Source organism: Pelophylax lessonae, assembly GCF_965119305.1.
Source record: "Pelophylax lessonae genome assembly, chromosome: 10".
NCBI lineage: Eukaryota > Metazoa > Chordata > Amphibia > Anura > Ranidae > Pelophylax > Pelophylax lessonae.
In genome coordinates, this window is record NC_138777.1 from 142,001,404 (window position 1) to 142,023,623 (window position 22,220).

At 47.3% G+C, this 22,220-nt stretch overlaps 1 protein-coding gene across 5 annotated transcripts in view; it reads right to left on the reverse strand.

Moving 5' to 3' along the window:
• Positions 1-22,220, reverse strand: part of DUS2 (dihydrouridine synthase 2) — a 1,337,959-nt gene that overhangs the window by 899,110 nt on the left and 416,629 nt on the right. For all 5 annotated transcript variants that reach the window (XM_082270346.1, XM_082270343.1, XM_082270344.1 and 2 more), the window contains exon 5: positions 15,321-15,364. In XM_082270346.1, coding sequence (XP_082126472.1) covers positions 15,321-15,364 — 44 coding nt within the window. The remainder of the gene's footprint in view (positions 1-15,320; positions 15,365-22,220) is intronic.

Consider the following 22,220-nt stretch of genomic DNA (forward strand, 5'->3'; position numbering starts at 1 on the left):
ATGACCTCGCGAACCCCTTAGTCTGGGGTTCCGGCAAGCCATGGATCCGGAAACCGGTGAAGACGTCCCCCCACTCCAGAGATGGGTAGGGGCGCATCAGGCTGTATTTTTCAGGCTTGGCTGAGCCGGACTTTTTGTTTAGCCGACCAGCGCCCTTTGAAACCCTCTGAAGGGGCTTTGGAGGGTTTCGCCTTATCGCCCGCCCTCGCGGAACAAACAACTCCTTATGAGCAGAAAGGGAAGGTCCTCATTGGCTATGAGGTCCTCTTTAACCTAACAGTCTGTGGCAAGACAGCAGGTGGTACCATCTATCCTTTAAAGAGGGATTCCTCAAACGGATAGCGCCTAGCCATGCGTTAGGAAATAACAGGGGTTCGTTTCAAAACGACCCCATTTGGGTAATGGAAAAACCTTCGCCTTTTGGTAGGCTAACAAGTACCAAAAAGGAATTTCAGTCTCAGCTACCTCTGCCGGTATAACCTCAAGACCAAAGGTTTCCCGGACGGACACAACTAGTGCATCCACCACTCTTGTGCTATGGCGGAGGCAGAAACGTTCTCCTCACTGCTGAGGAGACATTACCTGAGACAACAGCCCCATAAGAGGGACCTGCAGCTGCATTGACCAGCTCCGAATCCGTATCTGAAGTATCAGATAAACAATAGGGGTAGGCGGGGGTCGCTTCTTGACCCCCGTCCCTGACAGGCCACCTCCTCCCGGGATACCAAAGACTCCAAAACTGCCGATAATGCATTAAAAACAAGTGGGGTACTGGAGGGTCCTGCGGCCACCTTGAGGGGATCAGGTGGGGATACCTATGCGGCAGGGTCAATGATTATACAAGACACTTGCCAGCGACAAAAAATGACAAAGTAAAAAACTTTTTTTTTTTTTTTGTGTCCCCCAGTCGCAACAGCGCCCCTCAGTGTTACCTGCCTTTTTGGACCCCACAGAGAGAGAGAGACCCCAAGGCTCATCCCTGATGCACAGAAGTTTTCATCAGCTTGCTCAGTGCTGTCCTGTTACGGACAGGAAGTCTTTGGCCCTATTTCCTGGGTAAAGGAGGCGGCTCCGCCCCTTAACACGCCTACCGGCGCCTCCCCCTGGCTCCATGAGGTGTTTGGTCACCTCAAACATGGCCGCCCCCATGTTGGAGACAAGAGGCTACGCCAATATGGCAGCCTCCTGTGCTCTGCAAGAAAATGGCAGCGGCCTGTTAGGATAGCGGCAGCTTAACAGCGGCCTGCGGGATGCTGTATACGGCCTAGCGGCCTGTGGGAGTGCATCGGCCCCCCAAACTTCACCCTGGAAGGTGATCAGCCTGGACGGCGGTACCGGACTCTGGTGGGCCGCATGCGGTCCGTGCCTGCCCTTGCTGGAGGAATGCGATCTGGACTGCAGTTATACATGCATAGACATCGCCCTGTGAACACCTCTGACAGGTAGGATACCTTATGCTACCACAGTAATATTCTAGTACTGCCACTGACTTCAGTCATCTTTACAGTTTTGAAATGACATTAGATTGTCAGCTCCCAAACCAAGCCTCCTGGTTACTTGTTCACAAAAATCACACTCAAATAGGGGGATCTGTGACACGTTATAGGATAGAGGGAAAACCCATCCTTACCATTTCAGAGAGGGGCCCGCGTTCACCACAAAACCCGTCAGGGGGAAAAGGGGGAACATACTACTCACCATACCGGAACCAGGCGGGCGCCAACTCCTGACAGTACCCCTCTCCACCGGGGTGGGAGGGCTGTCGACCAATACGGACGCCGTGACTCATGGTCATTGGTGTTTCAGTGAGACGTTTAACTCGCAGGGTCAGTCCCCGTCCAGTGGGACTATGTCGCGGCCTACCCAGCGCGGAGGTATGGCCTGCACGCGCTCGTAGGCTGAACTGGGGTGACCACTGGATCTCAACATCCAGCCCGTCGCCCAATTCCAGCTTTCTTGCTTGAAGATCTCACAGGAACACTGGAGAAAAAAAGCTGTCTAAAAATCTTCTAAGAAAAAAATCCTGCCAGGACCGAAGATCCCAGCAAGGTATCTAGGTCCTTACTCCTAACTAGACAGAAAAAAAACGATTTGCTGTAGCAGGAAGTGAGAGGATATACCCTCTGGGACTGCCCCTAGGGTTTGGCCAGAACGTTTTCTTTCCTGTCTAGTCCTACTCCTGAGGGCAGCATAACCCGAGTTGTTATTAATCAACGAGGACTACGTCTGTCAATGAGCGACAGAGAAATCTCCCTTACTTAATACAGACCCCTGAACTATGCTTCTCTTACTACTGACCTCTGAATTATGTGTCCCTTTAAGCCCCGGCCAAAATTCAGCACAATGAGAACCACTACCAATATTTGCACGTGCTGCACTTTCTTTTTTCACAACCAGGGAACATATAATTTTGCACACAGGCCTACTGCTTTCAGAAAACACCCCTGTAGCCAACCTTACTGAGCAGTGCAAGAGGTACCATCTTGCAGATTGAGAGCTGAACCAGCCCCAGGAAAAACAATTATCTACAGTCCTGCTCCGCCAGCTTCCTAACACTGCTGGCTTCTCCACAGTCTGCTGATGTTCCCATACACACAGAGGTGACATTACACATACCGCTGTAGGATTGGATGATGTTAGCTGGAGACTAAACCGTCTCCTGCAGACTTCAGCCAATCCGTGAAGAAGAGGTATCCAGCCAATGAGGAGCCGCACAAGCCATGCTGCAAGTAGCTGGTCTTGCCTAGGGCGCAAAATAGTTTAGCACCGGCCCTGCCTGTACTATAAGATTAAGATAATTTATTGCATTGCAACTTACCAATTCTCACAAAGGAGCTTGCTCCATTAGATTTATTTTTTTTACCTTTATTGTCACCAGGCAATCCGGCCACTAAGCCAATTCTTTTTCAACTTCCTTTAACAGACCAAGCTGTCTGGAAAAGTGGCAGGTTGAGGATTGAGACAAATAATTTAACACTAGGAGGGAGGCATGCAATGGTTGGCTTTTATTCACTTATTTAAAATCCTTATCTTAAAAAGAAAAAAAATGTCCCCATGACATAAAGTGTTAGCTTGATTTCGGATTAAATTTGTTAGTAAAGTCCGTCAACATTTGTCAATGCATTTAACATTACCCTCTCCACAGGTTGACAATGTTGTCCAAGGGTGGCTCCATTGCATCTCCATAGAAGGGAGCCACCCTAAGTCAAGAAGTATGTTACTGGCAAGGTCACCAGGTAAAAAAAAAAAAAAAAAAAAGAGACCTGAAGCAGGCACAACATTTAAGGATTGTTAGCTTAAATGCACCAAAATGATGGGGACTGCCTTTACACGCACATGAAATTTAATGGCATCACAATCTTAGTCTGTAGAGTTCAATATTGAGTTTGCCCACCCTTTGCAGCTATAACAGCTTCAACTTTTCTGGGAAGGCTGTTCACAAGGTTTAGGAGCGTGTCTATGGGAATGTTTAACCACTTGCCGCCCGCCCACCGTCAAATGACGGCGGGACGGTGCGGCCATTGTTCTGCCGTGGACACAGCGCGTCACCTGCAGGGGGGGAAACAGCCATGCCCATTGGCTGTTTCCCACGTGATCGGCTGTGTTCCAATCACACAGCCGATCACAATAGGAAAGCCCGGAGAAAGATCGCGCATGCACGATCGGGAGCGCGCAGCGCGGTCGGGAGCGTGCAGCGCGGTCATGTCAGTGGCTCTGTGTTCCCTAGGAACACAGCTAGTCACCGGCGGTAGTAAACAGTCACTGACAGTGATTGTTTTTTTTTTTTTTTTTAATCAGATAATTTTTATTGAGAAAAAAACTTTTTCACATACAATACAAAACCAAAACCAAACTTACAAGACAAAAACAGACGAGGAAGTCTCCAATTCCCAAAAGGCCTACTTAGAGTGGCATGTGTTTATGTTTATACGGCGGCGGGGAATCCGCCGTCTCGGACATCACAGTACGGTAATACATTATCTAGCAAGAAATTGCAGTGAAGTATCAACAATCTTATACTTTAAGCATCCCACATATAGTACAGACTTCTAGGAGAAGACGCCCCCCGCCACCGACAAAACACAAAACAATACACTGAAATTCCGGTGAGTTACTCCATGTACGTGTGCTACGGGGAGCCCCCAAGTACCAGCCACAAGGAAAATGTGGTAGACAGTTCGAGGAGTCCCCCGGCGCAGACCCAGAGAAAAACCCCCAGGGTCGCAGCCACCTTATGTCGGAGGTCGTCGAACCCCACCCATAATCCTATTGGACACCAGGTGAAGTGGGGCTAGACCCGGGACGTCCAACCACGGGCCCCATATGCGCTCAAATTTCATGACATTCCCTCTGTGTTTATAAGTGAGATGCTCCCTGTTCAAGAGCACCTTAACCTCCTCAACCCAGGCTTCACGCGTAGGAGCCTGAGCAGAGATCCATTTGCGGGCTATCAGCTTTCTAGCAATAAAAAGTACTCTAAGGATTGCAATGTGCATCTCGGGGGGGTAGAGTTCCTCATCCAACCATCCCAGGATACACAATTTGGGTTCCACAGACAATGACAATTTCCAAACATCGTTAATAGAGCGTATTATCCCATGCCAGTAGCGATGCAACTTCGGACAGCGCCACAGCATGTGTAACAGATCGCCCGTGTGAACTTTGCATCGAGGGCAGAGGGGAGTATCCCTCCTCCGCCAACTGTGCAATCGCTGCGGGGTTCGGTAGGTGCGATGTAGTATAAACAATTGAGTGAGTCTCTGCGAGGAAGACAGCGAGACCCTGGGTACATTGTCCAGGATGCCGGTCCATTCCTCAGCGGACATGGGACCCACATCCTCGGCCCAGGATTCCCTGCACTTAAATGTCATAGCCCTTGATATCTGTCCCATGAAGGCCGTATAGAGTGAGGAAATCTGCCCTTTCTTGCTTGCGGTGTTAACCAGACTCAGGAGGATAGCAGGCCGGCACAAACCCCAAGGGGAGACCTTAGACTGAGCGTCCATGGCATGACGCAGCTGCAGATACTGAAAGAAGAGGGAGTTAGGCAGTCCAAATTCGGTGCGGAGAGACTGGAAATCCTTAAGCACATCCCCCCTATACAATTGGTAAATAAAGCGGATGCCATAGTCACCCCATCTCAGAGAGGTCCGCAATTTATCTAACTCGGGATAGTTAGCGTTATTCAGGATACGGGAGTACTCGGAGAATCCAACATAGGAAAAATGTGTCTTAGCCCTCTGCCACACCCTGTCAAGAAGCGCGAGAGTGGGACAGCCAGGCGAACCTCGCAGGGTGCCCGACTCCAGCGCCTCGACAAGCGTCCCACCAGCCAGACGAGTCGCAAGGATCCGTCTGACAGGATCACTCGCGTCATCCAGCATCCATCCCGTCACATGTTGTAGTTGGAATGACAAAAAGTAATAGAAGGGGTTCGGAACGGCCAAACCACCACTATCCTTGGCCTCCTGCAAAGTTTCTAGACGAATCCTGGCGGACTGTTTCCGCCAAATGAGTGCTCGGTAAACCGTATTAAACCTCTTGAAAATATGCAGGGGGACCCATACCGGTGCGTTATGCAAAACATATAGAAGTTGTGGATTCCAAATCATCTTGACCAGATTACATCTGCCAACCACTGACAGAGGCAACCTGACCCAGCTAGTCAACTTATCACGAAACTTATGCAACAAGGGGAGAATATTGAGCTTAATATATTGCCCCAGATCAGGGTGGATCACCACTCCCAAATAGCGGAACTGGGTCACCACCTCAATCTGCGACGCAACCGGGGGCAATGCCACCTCCAGGGGGTCAAGCGGCAGCAAGACAGACTTATCCCAATTTATCTGGAAACCCGAGAAGGATCCGAATCTATGAATCAGGTGCATTAAAGCGATCAGTGAGCCCGAAGCGTCGCCCAAAAATAATAGCGCGTCGTCAGCGTACAATGCAATTTTGTCTTCCTGTTCTCCCCGTCGGAAGCCCACAATAGCCGGGGCAGCCCTCACCGCCGCCGCCAGGGGCTCCACCGCCAGGGCAAACAGCAGGGGGGATAACGGACATCCCTGCCTAGTGCCCCTGCGTAGCGGAAATGATCGAGAAAGTGAATGATTGACGCGGAGACACGCCGTAGGTGCAGCATAGAGGATTTTCATCCATTTGATAAAAGAAGGTCCCAGGCCAAAGCCCTCTAGGGCCGCCCACAGATACTGCCACTCCACGCTATCGAATGCCTTAGCAGCGTCAAGTGATAGTATAGCTCTCTGGCCACAATTATCCGGGGGAACCTGCATATTCAGATATAACCTACGTATATTGTTAGCTGTGGACCGGCCCGGTATAAAACCGGATTGGTCACCATGCACCAATTTGGCAATAACTTTCGACAAGCGAGTGGCCAGCACTTTAGCCAGCAATTTCAAATCAGTGGGTAATAGAGAAATTGGTCTATACGATTCTGGTCGAGTCGGATCCTTCCCGGGCTTCAGGAGAACAACTACCACTGCCTCATACATGGAGCGTGGGAGCTCCCCCGTCTCATAAGAGGCCTGTAGGACAGTAAGCAACTCGGGCAAAAGGACCCCTCCAAAAGTTTTATACATCTCTAAAGGTATCCCATCCGTCCCCGGGGCCTTAGAATTGGGGGAAGAAGCCAAAGCCCCCTGCAGTTCCTCCAACCGGATAGGAGAATCCAGCATTGCCCTATCTCGGGCAGACACCCTTGGTAGCTGAAGTTCCCCAAGGAAGGTCCGTAGGTCCTCCGGGTCATAGGACACCTTGGAGGAGTACAGATCCTCAAAAAATGACCTAAATCCCTGCAATACTTCTGCAGTGTCCGTGACCTCCCGATTTGCAGAAAGAACCAGCCTGTGTATTATGGATGGAGGGCGTTGTGCTCTAGAAATCAGGGCAAGCATGTGACCCATCTTCTCCCCCTCCTCAAAGTAAGCCTGGGAGGTGAAGAAGCGCTTGTGGTCCGCCTGCTGATGTTGCACAGAGCGATAGAATCGTTGAGCCTCCAACCAACGGCCCTCCGAGGCCGCCGTGGGGGAAGCCAAGTAGTCACGCTCGGCCTGAAGCACCGCCTCACCAGCCTCCTTCGCCCAGCGCCTACTATTAGATTTAATAGACGATAGCTCTTTGATGCACAGCCCACGTAAATATGCTTTCATAGTGTCCCACACAATCCACGGAGCTGCAGAGTGCCTGTTCTCAGTAAAAAAGTGCGTCAGTTGGGTGGTAAATGCTGCATGGTCTGGGAACAATGAAAGCCAGAATGGATTCAGCTTCCAGTGCATGGGCAATCTACTCCCCGGAAACCTGAGCCGGAGCTGAAGTGGGGAGTGATCCGACAATCCCCTGGCTAAATAGGTAACTACCGGAGAAAGGGCATGGGTTAGATCCGAGCCAAAGGCAAGGTCAATACGGAATAGGGATGAGTGAGACAGTGAATGACAGGAGAAACCAGCATTGAGCGGGTGCAAACTGCGCCAGAGATCCACCAGGCCCAACTCCCCCATAAATCGAGCAAACGGTGTGGGCCTCCTGGAACCCCCGGGGCAGTACTTCTTATAGACATCCAGTGTCGGATCCAGCACGTTATTAAAATCACCCAACATTAGCACTGGCACTTGGGGGTGTTTCCCGACAAACCGAGACAAGCACTCTAGCACCTCAAAGGAGAAGGGAGGCGGGATATATACATTAGCTACAATACACTCAAATGCATTCCATACTCCAACCAAGAAAATAAATCTGCCCTGAGAGTCCACCAATGAGTCCCGCAATTCAAATTTGGTAGATGCGGATAGTAAAATTGAGACACCCCTAGAGTATTGGCTGTGATAGGAATGAAACTGGGTCGGAAACCGCCTAGAGCGGAGTCCGCTAGAAGATTCTGGCGTAAGGTGGGTTTCCTGCAGACACACCAGCGCAGGACCCTGGTGCGACAACAGGGTCATCACAGCAGTGCGTTTACTCGCGTCCCCCAGTCCCCGTACATTCCAGGATAGCAGAGAGTCATCAATGGTCGCCATGGTAGCTAGGCAATGCAGGAAAGTGGTAGGACAAGCCTACAGGCAAACAGTGGGGAGGAGTCCATAGGAGAAATCCGATACTCAGGAATCGCAGAGGAGGCCCAGGGGCACAAATGTTGGTATAGGTAGCACATAAAACAGAGCGCGTAGGTAGAGTTCCATGGAGCACGTCACCGGTAAAAAAAAACAGACAAAAAACAAAAACCAAAAAACAGAACAAAGAACAGGTACAAAAAAAACGCGGTGAGTAGTAGCCGGGGAGGCCACATTCACCCAAGCCCCGCAGGGAACAGTTATCCAGCCCAACATGGGCGAGGGGGTAGTAGAAGAGGGCCCGAACTTGCACAAACAGAGACCCGGTTCTTCCCTTCCACGGGCTCCGGAAAGTGAGACATCAGTGGAACCATAAACTCTAATCAGTGCACGGCTCCGTGGCTCTCAACAGGAGAATAAAAGGACCCATACACCATAGAAAGACCCTTGCTCCTCGTGAGGACGATCATTCCGCCGCAGCTCTGAGCTGCCGCTCCTGGTGGTCCAGCCAATTCATGGCAGAAATGGGGCTCTCGAAGAAGTGTACAGTTCCGTTCGCCACCACACGTAGTTTGGCCGGATACATCATGGAATACACCAAGGGGATGGCACGCAGACGTTTTTTAACTTCGGTAAAGCGCGCCCTCTGCTTCTGCAGAGCGGCAGAGAAATCAGGATAAATGGAGATTTTAGCACCCTGAATCTCCATGCGAGGCTGTTGCCGGGCAAGTCTCAGAATAATATCTCTATCTTTATAGTGAAACAGCTTCAGTAAAAATGGTCTATCAGGGCCACCTGGTGGAGGGGCCCTGAAAGGCACCCTATGTGCCCGCTCCACAGAGAAAAATGGGGAGAGATTGTCTTTCCCAAAGGTAGTCAGTAACCAGTGCTCGATAAATTCCACCGGAGTTTTACCCTCTGCTTTCTCTGGGATGCCCACCAGGCGCAGATTACTGCGACGCAGCCGGTTCTCCATGTCCTCCAGCCTATTCATCGCCTCAGAGACCCCAGAGGAGTTCATGCGCACATCTTGGATCAGGGGGGGGGGGGGGTAAATCATCCTCAACAGCGCTCACTCGACCCTCCAAGGCTGTGGTCCGCTCTCTTATCTTTTGCATATCTTGCCTGATATGTAGCAAGCCCTCTTTCATACACTTAACTTCCACAGACAGCTCAGATAGGGAGGCCCCATAGGTATGTACAGCCGTTAGGACATCCTGTATAGTGGGGATGGCCTGGGGGATATCATCCAGCGGAGCTGTACCCTCTGCACCCTCCAGCCGAGTACTCACTGTGTGTCCAGGAGGAGAGCCAGCCTGAACAGCCTCGTGTGGGGGCATCGCAGCCACAGGCGGAGATGGAGGATTCCTGGAGGACGGGGAAAACTGCCGGAGGAGAAGATGCTGGCTTGTGCTTAGCAGGGTCCCTGGCAAACTTTCCCAGCTTAGCGATGGCAGTCGGCGGAGGCTTCTCACGAGTAGCACGCTGTGGGAGCGGGCCGGCGCCATCTTGGATTTGCCTGACTGCGGCTGTGCTGTCGTCTTTCCTCCTTGTCATGGCGGAGTGCGGCAGTGAGGATCCCCAAAACAGCCACCGGGATGCGAGGAGCAGTGGCGCGGGTCGACCAGGTGCTTTCAGCGGGTGCTAGGGTCCGAATACCAGGATTAATTCAAGCAGGATAGCGGAGCCGACTCGGGACACGTCTGCTCACATCGGCAGTTCAGCCACGCCCCCGACAGTGACTGTTTACTATGTGATTGGTTGTGAATCCATTCACAGCCGATCACAAAATGTAAACACAGAGCAGTAACTCACTGTTACTAGCTCTTCTCCCCTCACAGTTTCCAGTGTGAGGAGAGCAGAGCCGAAACAGTGAGTTATCGCTCTGTGTACCTGTGAATGCAAAAGCGCAAAAATAAACTTGTCCCCACACAGCCCCCCCCCCCCCCCCCAATTGCACCTGTCACCCAACAGTCACCTCATCAGTGCCCAGAAATTGCCACCCATAACGTTCACATGTGAGCGTAGCGATCGCGGGCAGAATCACCGCAACTCTGCCCACTCTCCGGAAATCATTGCAAATCGTGGGGCGCCTTTGGGTTGCCCACTGCACTTGAGAAAGGAGCATGCACGCCCTGTGAGGCTACTGCGCACGCTCGGAAACGCGTTGTGCGTTTGGCTGCTGGATCTGTCACGCTGGGCTCCCCTATCTGTTGGCGCCGGATGTACTGAGGAGCAGGGCGCCCTTCTGAAGCCGACAGTCATCCTACCTAACGGTCTCTCGGCTCGGCAGGTGTCTCCCTGAGCAACAGAACACCTTCCTGAAGCTGCTGACCATCCTACTATCTGGTCTCTTGGCTCTCCAGACATCTCCCTCCTTCACCATCCCCTGCACCACCTCTTGGAGCTACTAACATCCAGCCGTGGACCCCTGTGTTCCTGCAGACCACCTAACAGATGAGCTATTTTATACTGTTTTAAATGTGAGCAGTTTTCCTGTACCTGCATTACCCTTTTAATTAAACTGATAACACTTAGAGGCGCTCTGCTTTTTGTTTTTATTGTCACCCCATCAGTGATCGTCATCTGTCACCCCATCAATCATTGTCACCTGTCACCCCATCAGTCATCGTTACCTCTCACCCCATCAGTCATCGTCACCTGTCACCCCATCAGTCATCGTCACCTTTCACCCCATCAGTCATCGTCATCTGTCACCCCATCAGTGACCGTCACCTGCCACCCATCAGTGATCATCCGCAGTCAACCCTCACCCGTCGCACAGCACATCACAGCCAGCACGTCAAAAAGGATGTACAGCAGCGAGGAGGCCCTTCAGGTCCTCTCCATGACTGATGAGAGCACCGGGGAGCTCTCATCAGTATCCGAATCAAATTCCGAATCCGATTCGGAATTTGAAATCGCTAATAGTAGCGGATCGGAGATGGACTCGGACTATTCCTGTACACTTTCCTTTATACAATGTATTTTGGGGTGCAATTTTTGCTATATACATGCAACCACTTACTGACCGCCGAACGACTATATACGTCGGCCATTAAAAGCTAAATACTGGGGTTATGGCAGCAGATAGCTGCCATAACCCCGGTATTTTTTTTTAACGGCGGGCGGTCGGCTTTCAGATAAGGGTGGTCCCAGTGGCGGATTCGCCACGGAATTACCCTTACGGTGCAGGGGAAGAGGTAACCCCCCCCCCCCACCCGCCGCGTCCCAGACGTTTTCCCAGCTTGCCGGACCCGCCGGCAGCGGGGAAAACTATCCGGTCCCGGATACGCAGCGACAGGAAGTCGAGTGAGGGCAAGATGGCCCTCACTCGACTCTATGGTCTTGGAGGACCGGAGCTACGTCAAAAGTCATTGCCTAGCAACCGGTTTAAAGGGCCGCTTTTTTTTTTTTTTTCTTTTTCAACAATTTTTTTTTTCTTCTTTTTTAGTGTAGTTGTGAGGTGTGAGGTCTTTTTGACCCCAGATCTCACAATAAAGAGGACCTGTCATGCCTATTTCTATTACAAGGGATGTTTACATTCCTTGTAATAGGAATAAAAATGATCAAAAACATTTTTTTTTTAAAACTGTAAAAATAAAAAAATAATTAATACTATAAATCCTGTCCTAGTGCTTCAGGGCCTTCAAAAGTGCGATAGGTTGTCAGGAAATTATATGTGTAATTTAGGCTCCTAGAATGCCGGACGGTGCTACTTTGATGTTAGGCCTCTGTATGTGGCTAGGCTGTGAAAAAGTCTCACACATGTGGTATCGCCATACTCAGGAGGAGTAGTAGAATGTGTTTTGGGGTGTAGTTGCAAGTATATATATGCTTTGTGAGAGAAATAACCTGTTAATACGTCAATTTGTTAAAAAAAAAAAATCTTCATTTTGCAAAGAATTGTGGGAAAAAATTACAACTTCAAAAAACTCACCATGTCCCTTATTAAATACATTGGGGTGTCTACTTTCCAAAAAGGGGTCATTTGGGGGGTATTTGTACTTTCCTGACTTTTTAGTGTCTCAAGAAATGAGATAGGCCTTCAGTACATCAGGTGTGATCAAGTAAGGTCAATTTTTAATGATTAGCGCCATAACTTGTGGACTCTAGAACTTTCACAAAGACCAAATAATATACACTTATTTGGGTTATTTTTACCAAAGATAAGTAGCAGTATAAATTTTGGCCAAAATATGTGAAGAAAAATTTGCAAAATGTTATGACAGAAACAAAGAAAAATGTGTTTTTTCACAATATTTTCAGTCTTTTTTTATTTATAGCACAAAAAATAAAAAACCCAGTAGTGATTAAATACCATCAAAAGAAAGCTCTATTTGTGTGAAAAAAAGGACACAAATTTTTTATGGGTACAGTGTTGCATGACTGAGTAATTGACATTCAAACTGTGAGAGCGCTGAAAGCTGAAAATCGGTCTGGGCAGGAAGGGGGTGAAAGTGCACTGTAGGCAAGTGGTTATACATTGTTCCAGAAGCGCATTTGTGAGGCTAGTCACTGATGTTGGACGAGAGGCCTGGCTCGCAGTCTCCGTTCTAATTAATCTGAAAGGTGTTCTATCGGGTTGAGGTCAGGACTCTGTGCAGGCCAGTCAGGATCCCCCACCCCAAACTCACTCATCCATGTCTCTATGGACCTTGCTGAATCCAGGTTCTCTGGATCAAAGTCGCAACAAAAGTTGCATAAAAATAGTGCAGGTACCTTTTCAAAGTTGCATATATGGGAATGGGTGCCATTCACATCAATGTCATGTGCTACTGGAACCATGAAAAGTGGACATAACATACTTCCAAAGCCTACCCTTTCCCTCTCCCTCTCTCCCAGGAAAAGCTGATGGCCTAAACGAGGCTATGAAGACAGGAGGAGATCATGTTCTGTGAAGAATAGGAGGCAAGGGGGTGGGGCTGCATAGGTCTAGGCATGCCTGTCTAAGAAAGACCGACAAACATTTCAGGAAGTGAAAGACAGCTTAGCAAATTCAGATAAAAGGGAAATAGTGTTGTCGGTGAAGAACAGGAAGAAGCTGATTGTCTCGCCTAGATAAGACTTTCTAAGCTAGACAAGCAGTTAGCCAGACAATGAATAATACCCAAGATAAAGATATTTAACATACTATTAATAGGAAAAATTTAAATTTTGACTGGAGTTACCCTTTAAACTTTATAAACTTTTGTATGCCACTTTAAATTTGTATTAAAAACTATTGGAACAAAAGAAAAGGGATCCTTCAAGCGGAGTTCCGGGCACAAAAACAATATTTTTTTTTGTGCCCCTCCGGTAGTTCGACATTACCGGAAAAGGAATTGGATAGTTATTTTTTTTTTTTTTGTTTACTCACCTTGTAATTGAAGATCGTAAATACTCACCTCAGAGTACTTCCTCCCTCAGCACCGCGGCTCACCCCGTCACTTCCTGTCTCGCGATGATTCCTGGGAGCTGAACGTCATCGCTCCCAGGAATCAATGTGACGGCACCGGCCCCGCTCGTCACTTCCGGGCGACGCCGCATTCCCCTGCTAAACAGCTTCTGGGCATGCCCAGAAGCTGTGGAGGAATGCGGCGCCGCACCGGAAGTGACGAGAGGGGCCGCTGCAGGCGCATTCTGGGACAAGAAGACGCGGAAGACACAGAAGAGGACCGCGCCGGGTTCAGCTGCCCACAAGAGAGATGGAAACGCTGTGGAAGAAATTTTATAAGTAAGTATTTCTTCTAAAAGGTAAGTGCGAACCGGGACAGATCAGAGGCTAGCCATTGTGGAATGTTCTAGCCCTGACTGTCCCGGGGGTATGTTTATTAAAAAATGACTTCTGTGCCCGGAACTCCGCTTTCACAGGGAAATTCAGCGATGTTAAGGAGGACATTGAGGGGTCTGCTATAGCAGAGTAGAACTATTCCTTAAGAAAACCTTCTGTTAACTGATATAAAAGGGAAAATCATTTAAGGACTGGAAAGGGCTTATCCAGGTTTTTCCAAAGGTTACAAAAACAATAAAAAAAAGGGCTGTAAAGAATCCAGGCTAGATAATGCACTAGGAGTATCCACAAGTACATTCTTAGGTTTAAGCGTGTTGTGGACAGCATCACTAACTGATCTGATGACCTCTCTCTGAGGATTCATTTATGTGTCCATTAAAAAATGCATACGGCTATAAAAAATTTCTAGGAGAAAAAGTTCCTGCGTAATGATCAGTAAAATATTTACATATAGATGCCTTTAAGTTCGTAAAGACGTGTATGGATAAATAACCTATTTTTATAGTAATTTATTGTTCCTGTATTTAGACCTCATTTACATGCATACAAACACGTACACGTTTATACGTTTAAGCACGTAAAGTGCATTTTCTTAGATGCAGATTTTTGGCTTGAGTTATGGATCTACAGAAAGCGGCTCATGTTTATGCACCTGTGTGAATGGCTTCATTGAAAACAATGCAGCTATGTTCAGACCCATAATTAAAAACACTGGCATATGTGTTTTTTTACGCCCGTGTGACTGAAGTCTATTAGTGTTTTTTTTTTTATTATTGATCTGAACACAGCTGCATTGTTTTAAATTAAATTATTCACACAAGTGCATAAACATGCACTGCATTCAGACCTGTAACAAAGAATCCAAAAGTCTGCTTCTAAGCGACAGTTAAAGTACCCATACCCTAAGGGAGTTAAAGAAGAGGACCACATTGCCCACACAGCCTGTAACCATCTAAGTTGTAGAGGCATCTGCCAGAGCTCTGGCAAGGAAATAGACCAATATTCACATGCAGCAGAGCCCAATGCAAAGTACTTTGAGGGGTTTCTTGCAGGTAATGACACTTTAGAACAGTCTCAGAGATGTATTTTATGTAGCCTGGCTGGTAAAGTCTGCGATCGATGGTTAACTGGAAAAACAAACCAAAATTAGAAAGTTCTGATGTAAATCTCCCAACAGAGAGTGGGTTGAAGAAAATTCAAATCACTCTTGATTCGAGAAGCTAAGAATAGAAGTAAATCTTTCTAAGGACACAAAGCTAAACTGTCAAAGAGGTTATAAGCCCCTATGACCAGCCTACAGTTTGTGCATGTGCCTGGTGTTCATTGCATCTAAGTCTCTCAATGGACAACAGAGAAAATAAAAGTTAATTAAGAACAGGTAATTTTTATGGTATGTTGTTTAGAAACGAATTCTACATGAAAAACTAAAACATTTAAGAATCATAATTTAAACAGTTTTAGCAATTTAAACTTACACAAGTTTTGCCACAGCCAACGCTCTCTTTGCATCTGCAGTTCCCTGTACAAACATAAAAACAGAACTTTAGTACTCACTGTAAAAAAACTTTACTTCAATGTTCATTAAGGCACACAGCACACAATATCTAATATACATATACATCTGCCTAGAGGATTTGAACACTAATGGGAGTATTTATGAAAAAAAAAGCATAGCAAGTTTCCCAGGGAAAGTGCATGTACATATGTTCTGTATAAATGGAGCAAAAATAAATAACTAGGTTATTTCCTGTGCTGGTTGAGTGTGATTGATTGATTTAAGATCGAAAATACTGCATTTGGCAACTACATGGGGTTAGGTATCATATGAGTTTGTAAAGTGGTTGTAAAGTCAGTGAGCACAATTACTGCCAGCCCCTCAGTTATAACAAGCTACACTACACAGTGTCTGTGTTTGTTTTAAATTCTGCAGCTTAATACCTTATTTCACATTGACGCTGTGCGGTCACCTAACCTCCTGCTACTCTCCTTCCCTGATCTAAGGACTACAGTGGGAGGGGCTGAGATTTCCCTCTGACGTCAGCCGGGAGACCACACATCAGCGCTGTGAAATAAGGTATTTAGCTGCAGAATTAAAAAAAAATAAAATAACAGACACTGTAGTATAGCTTGTTATAACAGAGGGGCTGGCAGTAATTGTGCTCACAAACTTTACTGCCACACAGAATAGCTGCAAGAGGGGCAGGTTTGGAGGTCAGCTTCCTAGATTTTTTACATATGCGTTGCACAAAGAGAATCTATTTCAAGCATTTCCTTCTTTTAATTTTGATGATTATGGCTTACAGCTAGTGAAAAGGCAAAATTCAGTATCTAAAATTAGATTACGTAATACATATAAAAAAAAAAAAAAAGGTTTTCAATGCAGAAATGTTGGCTTACTGAAAAGTATGTCCATGTACAGTAAGGTTTGCAGTCAATACTTGTTCGAGGCTCCATTTGCATTAATTACTGCATCAATGCGGCTTTAGGTCAGACGAGTTTTAAGGGCAATCAAGTACAGTGATTCCATGATTAAACCAGGTATTGGTACATTTGGCATTGTGGGCAGGTGTATAAGTGGGAGTATCCACGCTATGGAGAAGTGGGATGGCTGCTGCCTACCTCAAAAATATAGACTGTGAAGTCAATATTTAAAATATGTTAAGGGTAGTCCGGTAACTGGCGCTGCCTGTAGGTGTGTATGATATATAGAGTATAGGTGTCACAATAAATTACAGTGTCTCATATGCAGAAAAATTAGACCATATATAAATATTATAGATAAAAGCCATATAAATAATATAAATATAAAGTGCAATAGTATAAACAGTAAATGAATAAATGAATCAAAAAAATATATAAAGTGCTCCGTGATCAGGGTGGCCAAATAAAGTGAAGTGTGGGCAGGTGCCAAGTCCTGATGGAAAATGAAATCAGCATCTCCACAAACCTGGTAGGCAGATGGAAGCATGAAGTGCTCTAGAATTTCCTGTTAAGAGGGTTGCACTGACTTTGGACTTGATAAAACACAGTGGACCAACACCAGCAGATGACATGGCTCCCCATAAATGAGGTTAGAACCAGAAATAAGAGGGGTGGTCCCTCTACAGATACAGTAGAAGTAAGCCCTCTTCAGTTTTAGGACAGTAGTTCTGGGAAAAGTGTCCTGAAGTCCAGAATACGATAGGGAGGTAAGAGTCTGCCATGAAACACTAAACAAAGAGATAAAAGGGTTGGGAGAGGTTGAAGCGATCGCTCATCCAAGATGGCCACGTGAAAGCACAGCTCTGTGCACACTCCCAGGGATCTCTATATCCACAATTGCCTGCACCGGCCACTCTGCCCCATCGGGCATTCCTGAAACGTCCTTGAGCCCGCAGCCACGACCCGACGAAACAAGGACTCACCCACGCTGCAGTAACTGTCAGGTTTCTTCCAGACAAGGCCAAGGAATCCACCCCAAAATGGTGACGGGAGTCTATCGGAGGTGGCCACCGCCTAAACCTCTAGCAGCCACTTCCCAGCTGTCCTCTGCTGCCTCAGCAGCTCTAATGGGGCATATAGAAGATGAAGGCTGCTAGCCAGCACCTTCTCCTAGTACCAGGAGCCTGGGGAAATGTAGACCCAGAAGGGACTCTGACACTGACCTGGCCACGGGACACTATATGGAAGTGTGCACGTTGGATGGGCGTTAAGACACAGAGGCAAACCACCTTGATCCCTTTGCAGCGTTCACTACCACAGGTCAGCCAGTCTCTGCTACTGTTCTTAAAAATGTTATGGTCTCTGCACCCATCTCTCCTCTCAGATATGCAAGCTTGCTTTCGCAAGTATACAGCAGAGATCCAGATTTAAGAGACAGGGTTAGTCACCTGGAAGATGGTATGAGTGCATGCGTTACATCCTTCAACACCATGGTGGACGCCAACAACAAGCACAGTGACAATATTGACTTGTTAAGGTCTAGGGTGGTTGACCTAGAAGACCGCTCCAGACACAACAACCTAAAGATCAGGGGTATTCCTCTTACCGCTCAAATTACCTCGAATGGCGGGTTCACTCTTACTAGATCAAAGAACGTATTTTGTCTGCTAGGTGTCTGTGAGGCTTGTGCAGAGGAAACAGATATTAGAATGGAGTTTTTGTGCCTGTTAAAGTCTGGTGCGCTGACTGCGTTGAAGCACCAGGGAAATGGGAGTGCCCCGTGCATCTGTGTATTTTAATAAAACAAAATTTTAAAAGGTATAAGCACTATCAGTAATCACTATCATACACAATAAAGACAGCTAAGTTCCAAAATTAGAAAATATAAGGGGGTTAACTTTCCCTCAAGGATAATATAAAATCCACAGTGGAACGAAAAGGGGGGTTGGAACTTTGATATCCAGAAGTAAAAGAGAAAAATTATGTAAATATATAAAACTTTCTTTACTGGGCTGGTGGCACCTCCATTGAGGCGCTGCTGATGGGCAGTTCACCAGATCTCCCCACTCCCCGTTTCAACAAAAAGTCTTCTTCAGGGGGTGAGAATGTCCACTTAACAGAGATATCAAAAACAGATATATAAGAAATAATATCTGCAAATACATATCAACAGTAAAATAGAAGCACAAAAAATTGAATTGAGTGCAAAACCCCTAATAACAGTACTTACAGTTGACAGATCAAGCATCTCAAATCTGTAAAGAAAAGCGCACGCAACCTCGGGCAATAACGCTTTAATAAAGGACAATAACACAGTACATTGGAATTGCACTCACACTTTTCCTTTAAGACAATCGCTTTACAGCATTCCAACAGGAGCTACTCGCTCCTCCCGTCCCTCCAGATGGTGACTCTGCGGTCTCCTCATCCGCGGCTGCCACCGCTGTATCCCCGCTCTCCTTCACTTCCTGTGTTGCCTGGTCACCGGATGCCGGTTCTAGTGCGCCTGCACACTATACCAACGTGATCTACGGCGCCTCAGGAGAGTTGTTTTGATCCGCCCCCCCCAGTGGAGTGAGAGAGGAGCAGCAGCAACCAGGACATTTCAGCCAAAAAAACATACAAACAAAGGAGGTGAACACATGGACAGCGCCATGGGCTGGTGAAGTACTCCTCTTTGTACTTGTTGCATATCAGCATGTGCAGGATCTGTCCTTTTTGACAGATCAAGCATCTAAATGCCTGTATGCATAAAGAAAAAACAGACTGTGTGTCGATAGCCCACAACTGTACCCCACAAACAATCTCAAAAGTCCCAGAGGACAGCACAAGGGATGAAACGGCAGGAGGGAAAAAGGATTACTGAAAGCATAAAAAAAAACAAAGAAAAAAAACATTTTATATATAATAAATTACTAGATGATATATAAATACCTCCAAGTGTTCGGAAAAAATCCTAACTAAAATCCTAGGTTTTTTTTTTTGTCCCAGATCCAGTATTTCGGCAGAGATGAACAAAAGCCTATATAAAAAAATATTGAAATTCACATACAGTAAACCCCCCTCCATTGCGGGGATTACGTTCCAGACCCAGCCGCGAAAAGTGAAAATCCGCGAAATAGAAAAACCCTATTAAAATGCATTGTAGGCATGTTTTCTTTTACTGTCACTGTACGTGTAAAAGCATTTCAAGGTCTTTAAACACACTTTTAAAACAATAGAAACTCATTTAAACACATAAAAGATACTGAGAGACATAGCAAGAGCTATGGAAAACATAAAAATATTTTTAATGATTTATATAGTAAAATAACATTACAAAAAAAAAAACGCAATATACCGGGACCGCAAAAACTGAACCGCGATGGAGCGGGGGTTTACTGTATAGGCAAAAAAAAACAGAGCAAAGCCAAACCATACCTGCAATTGACCAGAGTCTGACAAAGCGGATGGGAGTCTTCCCCAAATCAGGAAAGAATGCTGGTATCCAAAGGCAGGTATATATGGCTGTGCCAAAAGGTCACATGGGAATAGAATGGCCAATCCAAACATACGGGCAATAGGACAAACCTGTAAATAAAATTTCCCCACCTGCCAGAGGAGACACCTAGTCTCCATATATCCCCTTGCATTTGTGCCGGCCTCGCATGACGTCGCCGCCGGTGTGACGAGCGCAGACGCGGCCGGGCCCAAACACATACGTCACTTTCAGAACTGGAAGTGACTATGCCGCCATGATGAAAAAGGCGGAAATAGAGAGTGGCGTCAATGCGTGTAGACCCCGGAAACACAAATGCTGTGAACAGCATAGGATTCCCAGGTGCGGCGAACAGGACATAGGGAATAGCCATGTCCACTGCTGAGGTGCCCCTCCAGGGAATGCAGTTCATCTGTGATAAACAAACAAAGAGCTTGGGGGGCACACCCTGAACATGGATTTCTAAAGCTAGTGCAACTATGAACCAAGCATCATGCATATTTACAGAGAATAGCGCACACATGCAAAAGAAATGACTATCAAATATAAAGGCAATCAATAAATATAGTTTATCTGTGATGCCTCTTTAGATGCAGCTTCATTGATTTCTAGGTGGTCTGTACCAGCAGTGGTCCTTCGGTGCATTATCTGGCTGAAATGCTGGTCTGCGGACCAGACTTTTAAGAAGGCCTTATCTGATCTCCCCCTTGTAGGGAATCGTCTGTTTGGAGCTTCCTTGGATGACATCATTAAGGGTCTCACGGGGGGGGGGGGGGGGGGGGGAGTACTCTTCTTCCACAGGCTACCAAGGACAAGGAGCCCCGTCGTAGACGTGGCCGATTCTCCTTGGCTCATAAGAGACTTTTTCATCCCTCAGGGTCTCAAGAGAAGGAATCAAAGCCCTTCAAGTCCTCCAACGGAGGTTCCAAGAGGACCTAGTCTGGCAAGCCACAAGCGGGCTCTTCCAGATCTGCAGACAGGGCTTCCTCTGCATGAGGGGCGCCCTCACCCGTATCTGGGGTGGGGGGACGTCTTCACTGGTTTCCGGATCCGTGGACCTCCCTGGTACAGGACAAGTGGGTCCACAAAGTCATTCGATCCAGCTACAAGATCGAGTTTTGGTCTTATCCTTCAGAAAGATTCTTCCCTTCCAACCTGCACTTGTCCCAAGATCGCGTATGGGGTCTCTTTGGGGCAGTGCAAGACTTGTTACTTCAAGGGGTGATTGTTCTGGTTCTGACTTCGGAATGTTTTCAGGAATTTTACTCAAACTCTTTACAGTTCCCAGGAAGGATGGTAAGGTACGTCCAATTCTGGACCTCAACGTGCTAAACTGCTTGTGGGGGTACAGAAGTTGCGAATGGAGTCCATTCACACAGTAGTGGCGTCCCTACATCAGGGGGATTTTCTCGTTTCTAACAACATCAAGGAAGCCTACCTTCACATTCCAATATGTGTCGGTCACCAGGCATTCCCCTGCTTTGCCATGGGAGAGAAGAACTATCAGTCTGTAGCGTTACCCTTTACTCTCGCCTCTGCTCCTCGTCTCTTCACAAAAGTGTTGGCCCGGTGCTGGCATTGTTGAGTCAGCAGGGGATCAAGGTACTGGGGTACCTGGAAGGTCTTCTGTGAGCAGAGTTTCCGTCTGCTCTGATGGACCACTTGGAGATTACTGAACCTTCAGAAATCTGCTCTGCTTCCGTTCACAAAACTGGACTATCTGGGTCTGACTCAGGACTCGGCCTTAGCCAGAGATTTTCTTCCTCTGGAAAAACTCCAGACATTGCAGGAGGCAATTCAGCTTCTGTTGTCCAGCAGACGGTCATCCCTCCAGGCTTGCATGCAGGTGCTGGGCCTGATGGTGTCCACCTGCGAGGCAGTTCTGTATACAGTGTTCCACACAAGATATCTAAAAAAAGAGATTCTGATGAAATGGGACAAGAATCCACAGTCTCCAGAGGTTGCTTCGTTCTACAACACTTTGACAGGGAAAATCCTTTTCTCGCTCTGTACTGGACAGTTATCACTATGGATGCCGGCCTGTCTGGGTGGTGAGGTGTTTCCAGTACAGATTGTGCTCAAGGGGTCTGGACTCTGGAAGAGTCCAGACTGCCGATTAATGTAATGGAACTCAAAGCGATTAGACCTGGTCTGGCTCATTGGGCAAGTCGTCTTCAGGAGTGTCCAGTACGAATTCAAGCGGACAATGCCATAGATGTCAATTACCAAGGGGGCACAAGAAGTGTCCTGGCAGCTCGGGAAGTAGCCGGCATTCTAACGTAGGCAGACCAATTTGTTCCAGCCCTCTGAAACTTCTGCCACGACTCCGGTGTAGGATGGAGGCAGAAGGGATTCCGGTCATTCTAGTATCTCCAGACTGGCCTCACCAGTATTAGTACTCCGATCTGGTACAGCTGGTCTCCGATGCTCCTTGAAGACTTCCTCTCAGGGAAGATCTGCTGTCCCAAGGGGCAAT